The following is a 19,576-nucleotide window of genomic DNA, read 5'->3' on the forward strand; positions in this document are numbered from 1 at the left end:
TTTAAGAGCACTCAAAGTACTCTGTGGTGTTCTGGAGGAAAGAGCCAAAATTAGAGTCACTGCAAAAACAAAGCAGGAATTGTGTAATATGAAGTTTTTCCTCCCTTGTTTAGTTCTTTTCTAAGTGTTTCAGAAAGGAAAGCCAGCTGAAAAACAAACAAACAAAAAGTAAAATGAGAAAAGCAAGAAACTTACTTGTGTCAGGCTGAGATTTCAGCACAGCTTCAATGTCTGTGGTGATTTTGGAAACCTGACTATGAAACTTTTGAACAGAGTTTTTGAGGCCAGAAATATCAGTGGAATGAGATGCTATAGTTCCATTCATTTCACGGACGCAGTTCCATAAGCTGCTCACGTGCTTATTCAGACCATCTTTTATATGCTGCAAGCTGTCTGAAACAGAGTCCAGCTTGCCACAGACTTTTTCAACATGTGAGACTCTGCTCTCAACATCTGAAACACCCTCCTGGACATCTTGGGTCTTTTCTTTGCACTTGCTAAGATCATTCAAGACATGGTCATTCAATTGTTCTAGTCTCTCTCTCACTCCACCACAACAATTCTCACTGGAATGAGCAGTTTGATTTGCAAATGTCCTCTGCATTTGATCAATTTTTCGGAAGACACCTCGTTGTGTTTTTCTGCAGGTCGAATTGACACCCAGAAGCTGCTCCCTGCAGCTACTCAGGCCATCTTGAAGATTTTTCATATCTTTATCAATGGCATTTAGATTGTATCGGAATACACGTACATCTCTCTGCATTTTCTGGATGTCACGTTGGTTACCCTTAACCAAGTTGAGTTTCTCATTAAGAGAGCTATTTAGAGACTGCAGGAGAGCAGAATTATTCTCTGTTTTCGAAAGCAAGTGATCGTACTTGTCGTTACAATTTTCTAGCTGTTTCTGAAGGTCCTGCGCACCTCGCGGTGCAGACTGACATTTCTGCCCGCAGAGCTGCTCAAGCGACAGCAGCTTGTCCCTCACAAAATCCATCTCTGCTGTAAACTGCTCATTTGCAAACCCTGCATCGCTGGGCAGGACAGGCCCAGGATTAACAAACATTCCATCCGGGTCCGTGGTGTTGGCAAGCTCCAGAATAGTCCCGCCTAGCCTAACCTCCAGTGCCCGCAGCTTTTGGTCAAACAAGTCTCTCAGTTCATCCACCTCGGCAGCGATGGCACCGCGGAGAGTCTCCTCAACATAAAAACAATGTTCCTCAGCATTTCGTTCTGTAATGTTCATCCTCGCATCCAGCTCCTCCAGCTTCTCACCAAACACGTCTTCTAGATCTGGAGTGGACAACCGAATGATTTCGTTATCTATTCTGACATTCAGGATCCTCTGTGCTTCCATAATTCTGTCAATCTTCTTATCTAAATCTTTCATCTGCTGGTCAAAGTCATTCCCCTCACCCCTCCCGCAACAACTGGAGTCGTTTGATGGAATCTGAGTACGGAGAGCATTTATTTCTTTCCTCAAGTCATTCTCCTTTCCTCTTATAACACTGATTATCCCTGCACAGTTATTTTCACTGCCATCATACTGCTGCTGAATATCTTCTAGTTTATATTCACAGGAGTTCTTCAGATCTGCCATTTGCTTTTCAAGTCCTTCCATTATTTCTTGCCTGAGGGACTCAAATTTTGAGTCTATATAGTCCTGATACACATTGTCACGGGGCATTGTTATTGTAGGTCCTCGTGCTGCCTCCTGCAGTTGTTTTAATTGTCCTTCATAGCCTTTTACTTTTCCATTCAGTTCCTCCAGCTCATCATTCCTCATTTTCAAGGCTTCTTTGACCTCAGCTAGCTCAGCTTTTATATCCTCCATTTCAAAATCAATGAAAGGGTCTTTTTGATCTTTATTGCTGAGGAGTCCTGGCAGCTGAACAGTGTCTGTTGCACCACCAACTGCACTGTCAGGCTCCGGGCGGTCATACAGGTTGTTCAGCCAAGTGACCAACATCTTGCTAGCATCTTCCTGTACAGTCAGCTTCAGGTTTTCATTCACACCTGCCACAGAGGACTGAAGTTCAATCACAGACCGTGTAAGTCTAAACAATTCATCCTCAAGAAACTGCATTCTCTTCTCATATGGTGGAGGCTCCGGTGCTCCTGTTGGTTCTGCATCTGTTTCCCAGAAATAACAAAATGTGGATGTAAATACTCCCAGTAGTATCCGTTTTAATCAGCTGCAGTTAGCTTCACTTTTCTCTAAAATTAAATAATTATTTTAACTGCCCAATGCTTATGCCAATTCTGTTCTTATTTTCAGTCATATATAGTTAATATTTTATCAAATCCCTCAGAACTAGAAGTTTTAGCCCAGTGAGCAATTCCTGCCAAGATAGAGTGGCCATAAAGAAACTGGCAATCACCTCTCCTGTTCAGCAATGGATCTAAGCTGCAGCATAACGTAACAGACCAATACAGATCCATACACATCCCAACACAATCATCTTAGAACCACTGCATCTCCTATAACAATAATTTGCCCCTGATCCCCACTGAAAACTTCAGTGGCAGCCATTTATGTGCCTGAAGTGGGTTTGTACTTCCATGTTTTACTGAACTGAGGCCCAAATATACATCCCATATATGACATGAGGTTCTGCAAGACACTCCAGTTACCACTCTTGCTTCACAAATACATAATTATTTGGCAGGCATTTCAGTAAGCAATAGAAACATGTATAAAAGCATGAAATTTACACATTCAAAACTGTTAGATTAAAATATCCTCATTGAATGAAAATCAGGCAGAGAAGACTTTTAGCTGCAATCTACTTTTTACCTATCATAAATCAATTAATGAATCTGAATCTTGTAATTATAAGACCTCATTTACAATGCCATATAAAAATCTGGATGTTCAGTTTCATGCAAAATGTGTAACAACTGCAGAAAATCCAGAACAAAAACTCAGAAAACAAACATTATCAGAGGTCAAGAAAGGATAAACTGCAGGAAAAGTCAAAAGTAATCTTTAATTTTGTCTAGAAGAGAGGAGGATATAGATATCACCATGTTTTATTACCATCTTTGGGAATTAGTATTTTAGGTGGGCTAACAAAATATTAAAAAGCTTGTTCTTAAAGCAGGTGTATAATCTATGGGACTAGTTTGCCATGAATTCAGTTATTCAATACATTCCACCACACAGAAAACACATGTGGAAATCTGACTAAGTGCTATATGTGACACTAATCTCCAATTATGTTGGAAAAAGTCCTTCAGAAGGAAACATCTGTTTATGGTTTTTTCTTAATGGAGAAAATTCATAATATAGCAGTTACAGCATTCCTTCTTGCCCTTTCAGAAGACAGTGTCTTACACAAACAAACATCACTCATTTTTTAAGATATTTTTTCAGAAGTTGAGGCTTATTTGTACTTATTCCCTTATTCCTCATTATTAATGCACATAATCTAATGTGAAGCGGTAAAATCTTCACAATCTCAAACAAAACATTGTGAAACTGCTAGGAACCCTTATATACCATTAAAATTAGTATCTGAGGCTTTTGTTTTAGTAATATTTTTTTTCCCCCTGAACATTGGAAAAACCACAAAAAAACCTCCTGTAAATTCTTACAAAACCCACAATCTTAAACCAAAGATTTTCTGGAACTATAAGTAGCCAGCTGGCATTTCCAGCCAGTGTTCTACAGCCCATTCCTCTGTTATTCTTCAGGAAATTCTCTGTATCAGGACTGCTATTGCCTGGTTATTATTTTCCCACTGCACTGAGCCTTTCACATGGCTTTCTGTACCTGCCAGCAGCTGAGTTCAACAGATACCATAATGATTTTTATCCTTAGAAGACAAGGCAAGAAACCAGACATGACTGCGCATACCAAGATTCAAACAAAAAAGTTACCTGTGCCTTTCTTCAGGACAGCTCTCGCTGGTGCTGTGGGACGACGAGCAGTGTTTGGCTTTTCTGCTGGTCCTTCCCTGCAGTCCTCTCCTCTGTAGCCAGGACAACATCTCCATTCCAGCTCTGTCACTGTCTTAAATGCAACTGTGTACCGAGGTCTGAAACTTGTTCGGTATCTACCAAAACAGAAAGCATTTCAAACAATCCATAACCCAAGCTGCTATTTAGATTAAATTAAAATAGGTTTTGGGGTTCTTAATAATAAAAATCAAATACTTACAGCCATTATTCATTTTCTGCTTTAAACATCAAAGGAACAAATGTTTCTGTCTAGGTTTTAAAGCTGCCCCCGCTCAACACAGTCATGATAGGGAGTCATGGAATAGGGGGTTTCATACATGAGCAGAAGCAATTGTTCTGGCAAGCGAAGGTGCAACTCATCAGACACCACTGAAAGTAACAGTGACCCACCAGAGTCTTAGTCTAGAAGTTCAAAATGTTTTTCCTCTAACTTTTCATTGCAATCCTCCCCCCAGGACTCTTCTGAACATTACAAAATGCTTCTGCCTGCTATGCCCCATTTGCATTTTCAGTCTCTACTTAAACCATTCCTCAGAACCCATATGTACAGCAAAGTCAAAGCTGAGAGGGATATTCCAGAGAAGGACAAAATGCTAAAAGGTGAGTCAGACACAGACATGAAAGAAAGAATCAGATGAAACACAACAACCAACAAAGGAATCAACTCTTTCCTACTTCATCGGTTAAGTTTTAGAGGGTCTGGCAGATAAACCTATGCACACATTATGTACATACAATCTTGAGCTTCCTTGATTAACCACTCAGAAGTTAATAAATGGCAAACTGATTCAGATTGTGCATAGACTGATTCAGATTGTATATAGCCATAGACTTTTCCATGGCTTCCCCTGAAACACATCCCACATGTTCAGCTGTGGTCAGACACTGCTATCCCACCAGAGCGTAAGCAGAGGCTATGCTATTGGATAAAAACTAGATCAATTTAAGGTACAGCTCATTTTGGATTGAGAGATGAGGAAAATGAGTAAAGCAGAGATTTGCCACCTGAGCTCTATAAAATGGTATTCTTGGAACACACAGAAACAAAAAAGTCATCCCAGTTTCTCACATGAATTCCTTTCTCTCTGTTAAACTAGCATCACGCTACTGATTTCCCTAAGGCTTTTTCAGATCTTCTTTCCTTAAGATTATTTCAGATTAGAACAGTTTGCATCCATTAATGAATGATAGGCTCATTTCCCAGCTGAGGTGTCCTTAAACAGTAATACCAGCAGAATAAATGCAGGACAGCAGCAAAGGAATCTACAGGAGCTCTAATAGCCATAGCCTGGCTGGGCTCACAGGGGGTGTATCCTGGGACAGAGAACACAGTACAAAACATCACCAGAAGCAGCCATGCTATCACACAAAAACATTTCTTTCATTGAGCATGGCCTTGAATTAATATACAAAATTCCCTACTAGTTAAAAAAAAAATAAAAAAATCAGTCATCAGCTAGCAAATGGAAAGAAGTAAATGTTACACAGAGTGTGAAAGATTTCCTATTGGAAGTCACAGAGTGGGAATCAGTTTACTGTTACCCTTCAAAGCTTCTCCTGCCATGTGTGCAAAGAGTTGCTGAAATAATTCTAACATTTTTTTATCCAGCATATTTCAGATACATAATTTTAATATAATGTCCCCCACTTGACAGCCATTTGCTGTCTCTTTTTGGTAAGCTGGTTAACAAACTTGTGGTGGTGTGCTTAAAATATAAACTACTAATTATGAAATTGTTTCTTTTCCAAATGTATCCTTTCCAATTCTGACACAATATAGTCTAATTTCTGCTCTTGGAAAATACTCAGTGTTGTTTTGCATTATCACTTTGTCCATGACTTCTCATTTAAGGGGAAAAGCTACTTTCACTAGAGACAATCATGGTTTTTCCAACTGTTTCTGCTCCAAAGTAGTTTATCCTAATAAGCCTGTCTGGATTCCATTCTTTTGTGGATCTGCATAGGAAGGCAGGGTCAGGCTGTATCTCTGTCTATGAGCTGCTCATAACTGCAGTGGTTTGCTGTGGCTGTCAGCCTTTCAGTCTCTGACTTGGAGCACATAAACTCAGAGAGGGTTTCCAATCCTTTCATACCTTCTGAACACCATATATGAAACAGCTGTAGACTGCCTCCCAGCTCATCATTTCTTCTACAGTTTTCACTTAAACATCTGCTGAACTCTGTTTACAAAGTACAGAAATCCCTATGGTCAAGTGCTTTAAAAATTAAATAGAGGAGTGCAATGTAGAGGGCACAACTGAGAAGAACAATATCTTGGCCACCCAGAAACTTCCTCTTCTTTCTCCCTTATCTAAAGTATTAAACCACATCTTGTGTGGATAATCTGGGTTTGAATCCTTTCCTTCCAGCTAGCTGCCAGAGTCAGGAGCAACAGGATTAGTGAGATGCTTTAGTGTTTTGAAGTGGTTTTGAGAGTCATTACAACCTCTCACAACCACCACATTACTGAAATGAAAACTTTGAACTTCCAGATCAGTTTTCCCATGCCGGAAATGGTTGTACATATTTCTGTAGGATTTCCATAAAACACTTAACTGCTCCTAACTTTGTGTGTGATCCTTTTTTTACTCCCAGGGCCAAACCCCTTCCTGAAGAAGACAGTATTTTGGTTATTTTCAAATGCCAAATCTCTTTTTTCCCAACAAAGTTTTAAGAATATAACTAAAACTGATTTTATAAAACAAATAAGAACTACTCATATGCAAATTGTGCACTTCTTTGTTCACATTACAGAACGAGGATTTTCTGACAATTTTCTCTTTGAACATCTTCTCTGCAGTCATATTCATCAATATCAATACAGGCACTTTCAGATGACTTCAATAGTCAGAAAAATCATGACACAACCAAATACAAAAGAAGTACATAAACAAACAAAAAAAAGAAATCAAGCTTAATATTTTTCCTATGTCAAAAATTTAAAACTTTTCCAAACTCTGTCTTAAAAATAAAAAAACAGGCACATTTCACATTCTCACTCTTCTTTGTTTTATAGCTGCCTGATCCTAATAGGCATAAAATGCTTAAATATGATTTAATTTTAAAAAATTAAAAGCAGTCCACTTCTAAAAAAAAAAAATCTTTCAAATTTGAAACTACACAAATTGGAGTTGTTTTGGGTTTAGATATGGTACATCAAATACAGATTAACCTGAATCACAAATCATAATTCTCCTAGAGTCAAAAATACACTAAAATCAGGACATTTCAAAATCTGGATCCAGAACAGCTTTCATATTCACACTTTGAACTGTGGTAACAAGACAGCTATACTCATGGATGGCTCAAAAATTCAATTGGGATTTACTTACCAAGAACTACTTCTCTATACTCCCAGTCCAGTTGAATGAATCACAGCTACTCCCATTTCCTCTAGGAAGGCTAGTCATGTAAGGCTGGGAAACAGGAACTTACACTAGCACTTCCCTAATTTGAATCCAATCACATAAAAATTTCTTTAAAAATCACAGCTTCATTGCTACAGCTTCTCTACCAATGGCATTGTTCAAGCACAACTGCTGTGCAAGCTGTCCATGCAAATAACAGTGTCACTGTGACAGCATCATCCAGCTGCACTGACAAATGAGTCACCAGCATGCACCCAGCCCCAGGGAGATCCTCAATCCTCCAAGATGCTTTCTAAAGTCAGAACTTTGATCACTCAGTGAATTTCAGTGGAGAAGATGGAGACTTTCCAGGATTTTGCTAAGATACAGCAGTCTAACAGCACTGAACACAATTATGTTGTTGGTTACAGTTCTAACAAAATAAACCATAAATTTCTGCTAGGGACCACATCCCTAATTTGGGATTCTATGTATATGAAAGACACAGATTGGGAACTATCAAAATATACAAATTATACATGTCTTTATATAAATCTGCACTCAGGGTACCCAGAGTGACAAAACATTCCTTCTCTATAAAACTGAATAAAGATACATGGTGGAAATGTAACATCAAGTTTTACTTCATGTATCTGGCAGGTGTGAATCTACAGAGTTATCTAGTGAGGGAATTTTGTCAAAAGGTTCGACAAAAGTTTCCTAAGTGCCCTAAGAACTGAGGCTCCACTTGCATACCTTTATATGCTGCAACACAATTCAAAAACAGTAAAACATCAAATCTTCCTCTTGCTGGCTTGGATTTCTGCTATTCAAATACATGATAATAAACACGATTATTCTTACAAGTATACTTCAAAACTATTTTTAAAAATAGTGATTTCTTATGTGGTTAAAAGTTGCATATAACACACCAGCATTTACTGTGCCTAGTCACTACACTCTCCCGTGAACTTCAAGTCCAAGATGACGGTCATAATCTCTTGATGAACTGAGCTAAATACTGAAATCATTCTTCTATAAAGCATAAATAAAGGTTAATATCAACTATCTCTAATCTTTCATTGCAAGAGAGAACATAAGAATAGCTGTTTTTTAGGAGTTTTTCGACAACAGGCTTGTAACTATCCATGGCTACTACCTTCACCATAAACTCTACATGCTGATCAAACACCCAGAACGCTAATACAAACTTTCACTTCTAATATTACAGTGTTTCACAGCTGAAATGAAGTTGCACAGGGTGAGAAAAGCACTCAAATATTCCTCTTCTTTGGGAGAGAAGTACCGCTACAGGAAAACGCTTAATTAAAAATTCATGTTTGCTGCAAATGCTGGAAATTTTGACTAGGGAATGAGCTATAATATTCTCATGGTGCTAAGCCACAGAAGGAAACAGTTAACACTGATATTTGGAATGTCACCTAATAGTGATAAAACAAATCAGAAACATTTGGACAAAATTGGTGGGAAAACATATGGCTCAGCTCTGTAACTGGATATTAACATTCAATCTTCTGGGAAATGCAATGAGATAAGTGCCACCACATCCTCACTGCGAGGAAGGGACCGCAGAATCAGCATGTTTCTACATAAGCAGCATATAAAATATTTACTCTGAGCACAAAGCTTCAAGGTTGGTCCAAAATTCTGTAGTGATTGGAACAAGTCCCATGACTTCAGCAGCCTGCAAATTTCTGTCTTTATAAAATAGAGGATATCAAATCTACACTGTTTAACATTTCTACTGCATGCAGACACATTCTTTGTAAATTGCATAGTCTGGTAGTTATATTTATACAGTTATACTATAGTTATATAGTCCCAGTCATCCAAATCTCCAATATATTGCAATTGGAGCAAAGAAGTGGCATACAGACACCACCTGAAAACACTACATAGAAGATGTAATTAACAACAATCATAATTTGACCAAACATTTTCTATTTTGTAGACTGAAAATACTTCTGCTGAAAATAGACCTTATCGGCTGTTTATACTACACAAACACTGAACTAGAACCAGTTGATCCTATGTTTTCTGCTTCCCAAACATGCAGGCCTAATTGTATGCCCTACAAATGGCGGCAGAAATCCTAGTTCCACTGAAATATTTGGAGAATTTAGCAGTCGTCTGTCACAGTGAGTTTAAGCACACCTGGATTTCAGGTGCCTTGTGTGTAGGTAAGGACAGGTTTTAGTTGTCTGTATTTCCATGAAGGCCAACAGCGATAGTCCACACAGCCAGCAGAGTCAAAACAGGGCTGCATCTCACCCTGAAGTCATTATTTACATCCTATTACCTACAGAGTGTGCTGGACACCACTGACCTGCATCTGTGTCACCACCTCTGCACGTCTAAGCTCCTACGCTCAGCTTCATCCCTCTGCATACAGGGCACACAATTCAGGTCAGGGTGAATCAAATCCCACCTTTGTTTTTTGTTCTTTTATTACCTTGCCACTACACAGCAGCACCAGCAGCTAGCTTGTGTTCCAGCCCACAGATGAGCTTCATTTGGGAAAAATGCATCTTTACTAAGAATTTACCTTAAGGCATTTACAGCAAGCAGTGAAAAGATGTTTTGACAGGAACAGATGAGCCTACAGAAGTCTAGGTGTTCAGTGAAACCACCAAAGCCATAATAAATCCTAATCATACAATGCAGCAAAAGTCTACTTAAGAAAAATCCTACTGCACCCCAAAATAATTTTCCATTTCTATCTGGCAATAGAGACATAAAGCTGCTTCTTACAGATGGACTTAAGCAAGTCTTATATTTACACTGCTATTCCTTCTTTACCTGGCATTTTTTCTTTCCAAATTTTATATAAAATAGGTCAGTAAATGCCTTTACAGGCATTAGGGTCTAGGCAATTACATTTTCTTGAGAAAAATGCTGCTGACCTGACACACTAGTCCAGTGCCTGGCCCACTCACAGCCATCTAGACTGAAGTTCCTCAAAGGCCTTTCGATAACATAATAATCAAAACAAAATATATATCATAAGAAGAAGAGAACGCTTCAAAATTTTTTGTGCTGGGAGAAACAAAGTTTTGAGGCACTCCTGTGGAAAATATAAAGTTACAACAAGCACCACTACTGCATATGACCAAGGAAACTCAGCTTCTCTGGGCTTACACAGGCACACAAGGGAGTTCTCAATGCAGTCTGCAGTCATGTACAGCATGGCCAAACACTTGTACCAGATCTGTCCTGAGCTAAATCCTGAACAAAATCCTGCTACTGGCTGAGAGGATTAACAGGGAAGAAATTGAAGGAAAGCAAGGGAATGAGTCAAAGCACTCTGCATCCACAGGAACACAATTGCCCGCTGTGTACACACCCATCCAGGTCAGTGCAAAGAGTGCTTTAGTATCTGACTGTGAAAACATGGTAATTTTGCTGCATGTTTCATAGAACAGGAATGAGCATTTAGAGACTCAGTACTTTTTTCCATTGGTTGTTTTTAATTGGTCTCTTCACGCTACCTGGAAAACACGATGGGAGAAGATGGCTTTCCATCTGGAAGTAATTGCTAAGTGGGCAGAGACCTGGCACATGTGATTGTATTGCTCCTTCATACAAGGAAGGAAAAAGTTGTATTTGTCCATCCCAAAATAAAACTGTCATCTCATCTAGTGGTACCAGGGAAGAAGCAGAGAACCATGCTGCCCCAATCAGCTCACTACAGCCTAGCCTCTGGTACTTTGTTGTCTTCAACACTGAACATCATTTTAATGCATATGGCTAAAATTTACTGCAGAGTTCGTGCTTTGTTCAGTAAGAAGGGCAGAAGATCACAGGAACTGGTAGAAGACAAAAACATTTAACTATTCTCAGGCAACACCACATGGTTTCATTTCAAAGTCTCCAAAAGTGCCATTGTTTGTTACTTATACAGTGGATTTTATGCCACTCAGCTGGAATTCTTCTATCAAAAAAAGATGAGATTCAAACTACTGTGTGAGAAACGTTTCTTCATCAAGAAAGAACCAAGGACACTCTGAAATACAACCTCATGTCTCACTAGCAATGTCTTCTTATTGTATATAAATCTTCACACACAAATACCTACCTCCCTGTCTAACTCTCTCTAGGCTGCCAAGGATTTTATTTTCAAAAAGCTGACCACTAAAGTCCAGTAGGAAATACCCAGAAGTTTAAAATGTTAATACTCCTAATGTTCATAAATTACCACTAGGTAGGCATCTGCTTCTTATGAGCAGCAAAACAGGGACACAGGATGAATTTAAGTTACTCAGAGCCACAGACAGCCTTTGACAAAGCTCAGAGCAGAGCTTCAGTCTTGGGATTTACACTGTTGAAATGCCAGTCAAACACATGGTAACAGACCAACAGTAAAACAATTAAAATCCCACTTAAATAGAATGGGATATGAGAACCCTGAAAATACAGTCCTTACAGGACTGCAGCAAAGTTCTATAGAGCAGCAATATGATGCACTCAGTGATGGAACAGGAACAACTCTGCAGCAGGTTATATGTTCACAACATCACCACCTGCCTCTCCAGCAGCAGGGACCAAGTTTCTCACCTTACACAAGTGGAGAGATGAAGTGAGGATGCAGAGCACTGCTGCTGATGAAGCTGCCTGAAAAAACTGAGCTCCAATTGTATCTCTTCTGCTTCTCTGCCCATGAAATAAGCTGTTTCCTAGAATGCTCTAGAAAGAGCTGTTGCTGAGAGATTATTTGAAAATATACCCAGATGAAACAAATAAGAAACACTTTCAGGAAGACAAGAGCTAAACTGGGGGATTAAGTGGTACCCCAACTTTGAGAATAAAATTGAGCGTTGTTTTGAGAGCTGTTACTTTTCAAGACACCAAGTTAAAACTGAACCAGAAGGGAAAGGAAAGATGAGATGGGAATGCAAAAAGGAAATCCGATGGGAGTCATAATATCCCCAATGAGTAAAAGTGGCACTGTCCACTGTCTAATGGTACAAAATGTTCCTTGATTATTTGGGTGATTTATGATGAAATGCACTTAAATGGGTCAGCAGCTCCCTGAAAATAAAAATTTATTGCTTTGGCAACAGTTTGGTGCTTAACAGAAGAGGCCCCAGACCTCCAGGTCACACATTTCTCAAACCAGAAAAGCATGAAACTTTAAGTATTTACATTAATGTGAAATGAGGAGCAGCGTGGGATTTTTTTTTTTTTCATTATTGCAACAAACTACAATGATGTGTGAAATGAAAATTCCCTGTCCAGTTCACAGAGAAAAAAAGACTCTCTGCATTCAGTGCAGACAGAGATGCACAATTTCAGGGTTGGGGAGACAGCCAGGAAAACTTACCACACCCAGCAGGATCTCAAAGGTTTTCAAACAAGCACACCAGGAGACTGAAGATTTTTAAGTTTCCTTACTGTTTTCAATGCACAAGCCCCTAGGCTAACCTCCCTATGTAGTCAGCTAGCTGGAGCCTGTACAAAGAAATTCTGCTTCATACAAAATATACAAAGTTGGAAAGAAAGTACCAAAGACCTTTATAGATACTTGGAGGGAAAACACTGAACAGCTCTCACTTTCCCTTCAAGTTCTTGTGCATCCTGAAAGTTTTTCTTTGAGGTACGTATTGCTGGAGGCCAGTGGCAAACACAGGCTCAACTCGTGCTGACTTGAATATCTGAGGTTTGATCCTGCCTGGTGCTGAGCACTCTGACACTGACCTACATGCTGGATTTCTAGCAACAGAACAGTCTCAGAGAAAACTACACTGGGACTGTTAAAAGGCTGAAAACTACATAGGGATTTCCTCTGTGTTCCTAGGCTGGGGATGATGTGCTCCACCCAGGTCATTCTGGGGCTGCCAGATGCATGAAGCCATTCAACTTGAACTAGATGTCTGGTGTGAGGGTTTGCAGTTATAAAATTACCATTTTTACCCAGTAATATATTGTTAGTAAATGTGGAACTCTGCTTATTAAAAGCAGCGTTTTACTCTGTAGCAGTAATTTGTTCTGATGTTTATGAATGTAGAAAACTCGTAATAACAGTCTCTAAAGTCATTTCAATCTCATACTTTGAATCTTCTTCTGGGCCACGAATAAAATCACAATTAGTTTGGCACTGGGTTTATTTATGATCAGCTGAAAGTATTAAATGACAAGAAGTTGGAAAATACTGCTCAGTGAGAGATTTGGAGAGGCTTGCTAATTTAGCTATTGATTCATTCATCACTTTCTTGGTCGTTTTCTTAATGAAATAATGGGCTTACTTCATATACATGTATCGTTAGTGTTGAGAAGCTTACACTAAATCATAAAATTCACTCCTCACAAGGTAAAGACAGATGATCTGACTTGAGCACACAAATATCTTTACTCACATGAGCGTAATTAATGGGGGCTGGTACATGAATTAGGAGATCTGATAAAACATCCTTTCTCCAAGGCCCTGAGCAACCTCATCTAAGTCTGAAACTGGTTCTGCTGTTAGCTGGGGGCTATGAGGGAATTGCATGACCTCCAGAGGTTCTTACTAAGCTATTTTTTTTTTTCTGTTTTATTTACTGCCTTGTAGGGGAAAGTCCTGTTTGCAGCTCTGTAGTAAAGATAGAGGTCCAGAAAACATCCCAGAAAATATTCAGCCTTCAGCCACTTCAGACTTTAAAATCAAAACCATACTAGTGAAATCAGCTTTTCCCAAAAAGCACTGGGCCATAAACTGGCACACCTCTGGTACTGCCAGGTGTGCCCACACACTCTACAGAACAAGAGGCAAAACAAACAACTGCTATGGCAACATCCTACTCTGAACCAGCTATAGCGACCAGAGGATGTCCCAAACAAGCCACAACCCTAAGAAATGTATAGGATCCAAGCGTAAGGGCAACATGTTTTTCCTTCTAGAAATAGATAATGCCACTAGTTACAAATTGCTATTATTGCAAATTAAGTTACCAAACCATTCATAGAAAGCCAGGAATGGAAATTCGTGACAAAAGAAGCAGTGAGGGGTCAGTTATTCATGAAGTAATATTAAATTTCAAAACATCCAAGTTCTTTTTAGTCAGTATAAACACTAATATTTTTGTACTTTGCAGCCCAATGACCCTCTAATAACAAAGTTTCTCCTTCCTTTGCTAGTCAGAGTTTTAAGAAAAATAAATCAGGAGCCCCCCACACTTCAAAGGGAACATACTTCAAAGAGCATTTCTGTTCTTTCTTTCTACTCCCTCTCCTCCTATCTCTTAAGCAGCCACACTTCATCTCATTCATCCCTGACACCTCAATCAGCCAAAGCATTCACAAACTTTTCAGCAGGGAAATGCACTATCGAGCCCAAGTACCTATAAAACAGTTAAACAGTGAAGCGTCATATTTTCCTGAATTTCAACTTAATCTTTCAGGAAATACACCCAGCAGCCAGTGTGAATTTACAGTTAACAATCATGAAAGTGTGGTCATTCCAACAGGGGGCTTTAGGGTTTTTGTCTTCAGACAAATTATATTTTAATGGGCTTAAAGGGTAGATAAAAAGGGTTCATGCATGCATATGATTTTAGGCTTAATCACCAGAGCTTTCTATTTCTCAAAAAAGATCAAATCAGGGCTGACTATAATCCATATCTGCAACACACACCCTCTTGTCTGTAAAGAACACATGGAATTCAGGAATACACTGCCAGTTTAAGGCAGTGAAATGCTCTCCTATACATGGCAATCTAGGTAATTGCTATGCATAACCTAGACTAGGGTATGCGTACCTAAACGCTAGAATGGCTCTTTAAATCTAGTCTTAAACTAATACAAACCAACAGTAAATTCACTGACTGATTAAAAAATAGACCAAATAGTACTTAAGTACTAATAAAACACACACACATCCATGATAAAGTAAAGGAACTCTTTGTTTGGTTTGTATCTCACTGTCCCCACTGTCTGCAGCTGAATGAGCTCTTAGATAAGCCATGGGTATCAAGAGGAGACTACACAGGGACTGTACTTTATTCTCATGAATATCTGCTATTTAGGTAATTTTCAGTTCTCTGGTCAAGTCTATAAAGGAGAAAAAAAAGAGAATAATTTCCACGAAGACCTCACAGTCATTTCTTTGTTGTTTTACAGCTCTTTCCTGTTCTGTTTTTGTGAATGTTAGCTAACAAACACATAGCAGCACATTTTGTTATTCAGACCACTACTCCTTCTGAATTAAGCAATATTTTTCACAGGAATCAAGTTAGGGATTTACAGGGTTTGAGGCATGTGTTTCAAATTTTTTGGATTAGCACCTTTCTTACTCTGCCATTAAGAGAGTGTATATGCAACAGACACAAAAATAAAATTACTACCTCTAAACAGTTTTGAGCACAATAAAATTTCAAGATTTTGACATTCTGCCTTCTCTTGGCATTAGTCTGCTGGTGCTGTGACACAATAAAAATATTTAATGGTAAGAATAAGGAATATTTTATATTAAGAACAAAGTACTGCTTTGCAGTTGCCATTATGGTTATGAAGAAAACAACAGTGATGTTCACCAAAGAAAGTCAAACAGAGAAAACAAAGTCTTATGATAAGCATCTAATTCCATTCTCAAAAGAACAAAAAGAACCCCATGAGACTGGACACAGCTGGTGAAACCAAATGTCTGTTCAGCCCCGTATTCTCTTTGACTGCAGCCAACTCCAGATGTTTAGAAGCACAAGGACAGACAATGCCATTTCAGAGAACCACAGAGAAATCTGGAAAGGATGGGACTTCTGGACGTCGTGCAGTCCAGGCCCCTGCTCGAGCTGGGCTTCCCCTTGTTACTTCTGCCAACAATCTCACACTCTCAGTGCAGGAAATTTCCTGAGCTAGAAGCAATGTCTTTGCACTTTCTTCACTATCTACTAGCAACTAGTCTGTGAAAGTCCTAATTTACAGCGTCTGAAATTCCTTATCTTAATGCTTGGTGATTTATGTGTTTGAAGAGCTCAGTTTCAACCCCTCCTCATGCGCCTGTAGCTGCACTACAGAGACTTCTTGGGATAGAGGGCACACCCCATTACACATCCATAAACTCAGTCAGAAGTCCAAAATGGCCAGTTCAAGACTCCAAACAGAAACAAGGGAAGTTACACAGGACACTGTTACTCAGCTCTCGGCTGTTCTTTGTTCCTTCCCCTCAAATTCTAGTGTTTATACAGAGAAAACCTGGGTTTTTAACAAAAATACCAACCCAAACAAACAGAAAGCAGCACATTTGAATGCCAAACACCCAACACCTATTGTCACGAGCCCCAGGGCGGCAGCGTCACCGGTGTCTGAAGTTCTATTTCAGTAGTACCCAGGATCTAGCAGTATCTGTCTCATCTGCAGTGTTTCATGTCAAAATAAAAACTAGTAGCTTTACTGTAAAAACACTCTTCATCATGGTCTCAACCCCAAGTCTGAGCCTACAAAAATCTATGGGTGTCTTTCCAGTGACTTTGCGGGACTGCTAAAAGGGTTTCACAGAAACGCGTAGATATCACTGCTTTTCAAGTGGAAAAACGAGGAAAGGAGATTTGCCTGTGATTAGCCAGCAGTGAGCGAGATCCATCTGTTCCTTGATGCCTGCTGTACCTGCTGCAGTACACCTTGCCGCAGGTGCCCACTCCACACATTACCACGTGGTCACACGCACGGAGATTAAAATCAAACGAGCAACTTTACATTACCCCCCATAAAATCTGCACTGGCCGCTCCCCTTGCTGGATATCAGACACGCATACACAGACTGTAAAGGTGCTGGCTCGCGTTCCTGGCTCTCCCTTTACGCGCCGATCCGGCAACAGGGAGCGCCATCAAACCGGTTTAGAGGGCGGCAGCGCCGGGCCAGGTGCGCTCCCAGCAGCGCTCAGGTGCGGACCCGCCGCCCGCGGAAAGCAGCCCGCGTGCTTTCCGCCCGCCTGCACGCCTCTCCCAGCCGACGAGGTGTGCCAGCGCAGCTCCCCGTCGGCGGCACGGAGCAGCAGCTCGGTCTGGCTCTAATTAGCTCGGGCAGCCCGATGTCCGCGATGAGCGAGCGCTTTGTTCGGGGCGCGCCGGGGAGCGGGGCCGGTCCGCACCCTCTGCCGGGAACCACCCCAGCGGCGGCGGCCGCTTCCCCGCCGGCGCCCGGCAATGGGCGGCCGAGCGCTGTCCCAGCCGAGGTCGCCCCCGGCGCTACTTACACGAGGGTGGGCTCGCAGGGGAACTGGTTCCAAGCGCATTTGTACTGGGCCTGGACGTAGCTCTCCGTCCCGTCCAGCACCGAGCAGCTCACGTTCTTGTTCACTATGTAGGCGCACCAGTTCCTGGGGGAGAAGGAATATGCCGGTCAGGAATACGCCGGGCTCCGCAGCCCGCCGGGCCGGTCCCGGCTGGTCCCGGGGCGGGCGCTACTCACTTGCTGCGGGAGCCCGGCCGGGAGTACGGCAGGTGCGGGGTGCCCTGGCTGAGCCCGGCGGCGCCCAGGGCGAGGAAGAGCGGCAGCGCCCAGCCCGAGGGCGGCGCGGGCCCCGGGCGCAGCTCCATGGGGCGACGGGCAGCGAGCGCAGCGGGCCGGTGCCTCTCCGCGGGCTCCCTCCGTCCGTCTGTCCGTCCCGCCCGCTCTCAGCTCCCTCACTGACGCAAATCCCCCCACCCCTTTTCCGCCCTCCACGGCGGCTCCGCACCCCCCTCCGGCCAAGGCGCCGCTCCCCTCCGGCCGGCCCCCGCCCCGCTCCAGCCCCCGGCCCCGGGGCAGCCCCCGGCCCAGGTGCCGCCCGGCCGCCATCAGCGGCTCCCCACGGGCAGCGCGCCTCGCTCGCCCCTGCCCAGCCGGCCGGCCCCAAGTCAGTCTTTCCCCCTGGAAAGCTGGCGGGAGGAGAGGGCCGGGCCCTGGGGAAGAATCCCCCCGTTCCCGGAGAGCCGGGATGCTGGGACGGAGGGCAGCCCGGGAACCGCGGGGAAGGGGCGCTGGGTTCTCCAGGTGGGGCCATGCAGGCGTGAGGAGCTCCCGGTGTCTGCGGGGGAGGCTGAGGCTGGTTTGCTGCTTTGTGACAGCCCTGAGCTCCCGCCGGACACCGCTGCCATGAGGTGGGCGGTGTTCCCTTCGTGGCCCGATGACGGCTCATTTTGCCCGCTGTCATGGGAAGGGTGCTGGCAGCTACCTGATCGAGGGATGTACAATAAGCCTTTATTTTTAAGGAGAGGTGTTCACTGGGCGAAGTGAGACACGGGCATTTAGCTTCGCCTGGCTGTTGAAATCCAACTCAAGCACCTTGAGTGAGTGGCCTGCCCTGGTGAGGCCATCCCACCGAGGGCAGGACCGCAGGGAGTCCCTCTATCCTCCTCAGCTGCTGCTCTTTTTCAGCAATGGGTCCAACCGAGGGCAGGACCATAGGGCTCTTCCTCTATCCTCCTAAGCTCCTGCTCTTTTGTGAGATGAATTTTTGGGCTGAAGCGACACTGAACGAAGAAAGCATCGAGGCTGGGCCAGGGCAGGCTTCTCCCACCAGTGGGAAGGAGGGAAAGGGTGAGAGCGATGTTTGGGTGGAGAAAAGTTTGGGTGGGAGATTTGGGAACAGTGTGGGCCGCTCCTGCTGAGCCTGACCAGCCCCAACCCTGCTCACACGCTCCCAAGGCCTCCCATGGCCAACAGCAGCTGCTCAGGCTTTCCTAGTTCTCACATGCAGGCAGAGCCAGCAGCAGGGCAGGGCTCTTCCTTCTGCTGTAGGCAGCAGCCTGCTGACCTCATCATTTGCCCCGACCTGCTGAAACAGGCAAATTTCCTCTGCCAGTCTTACTGTGCGTCTCACCCAGCAACTTCACTCTGCCTCCAAGTCTGCAGGGAAATAAGCTTTAAATGCTGAGGCTGAAATGATGCATTCAGGCTGGTTTTAGAAGCTGTTTCATTGGAAACATACACTAAAGCTTCCTATCCCCTAGAGAAATGTGTGCCATTACAAATGCATAGGAACACTTCGCTGGCAATAAATAGCAATGGAAAAAGATGAGAAGCCCCATCTTTTGGAGTAGCAACAGGATTCTCTTAAAAAAATTCATCTTTTCACTCCTCATCCCCCGAGCTTCTGGGAAACAAGAGGAGGAGGAAAAGGGAAGGACATGGCACTGATTGGAGCAGGGGTAAGATTTAAAACAATGGAGCAACAACAGGATTCCTCTTAAAAATCTTGTTCTCCCAGAGAGGAGGAAGAGGGATACAACAGGGACCTGATCCCAGTTTGAACTGGAAATGTGGAGATGCCAAGGGCACTCCAGTGCCAGAATTT

At 42.5% G+C, this 19,576-nt stretch overlaps 1 protein-coding gene across 1 annotated transcript in view; it reads right to left on the reverse strand.

Annotated features, from left to right (window-relative positions):
* EMILIN2 (elastin microfibril interfacer 2) overlaps window positions 1–17,837 on the reverse strand; it is a 42,282-nt gene extending 24,445 nt beyond the window's left edge. Inside the window, exons 1-4 of the mRNA XM_066329455.1 lie at window positions 17,710–17,837; window positions 17,495–17,617; window positions 3,880–4,055; window positions 196–2,130 (exon numbers count right to left, since the gene is read on the reverse strand). Of these exons, the coding sequence (XP_066185552.1) occupies window positions 196–2,130; window positions 3,880–4,055; window positions 17,495–17,617; window positions 17,710–17,837 (2,362 nt within the window). The remainder of the gene's footprint in view (window positions 1–195; window positions 2,131–3,879; window positions 4,056–17,494; window positions 17,618–17,709) is intronic.
* Between the last annotated feature and the right edge of the window lie 1,739 nt (window positions 17,838–19,576).

This window comes from Sylvia atricapilla, chromosome 1, assembly GCF_009819655.1.
Source record: "Sylvia atricapilla isolate bSylAtr1 chromosome 1, bSylAtr1.pri, whole genome shotgun sequence".
NCBI lineage: Eukaryota > Metazoa > Chordata > Aves > Passeriformes > Sylviidae > Sylvia > Sylvia atricapilla.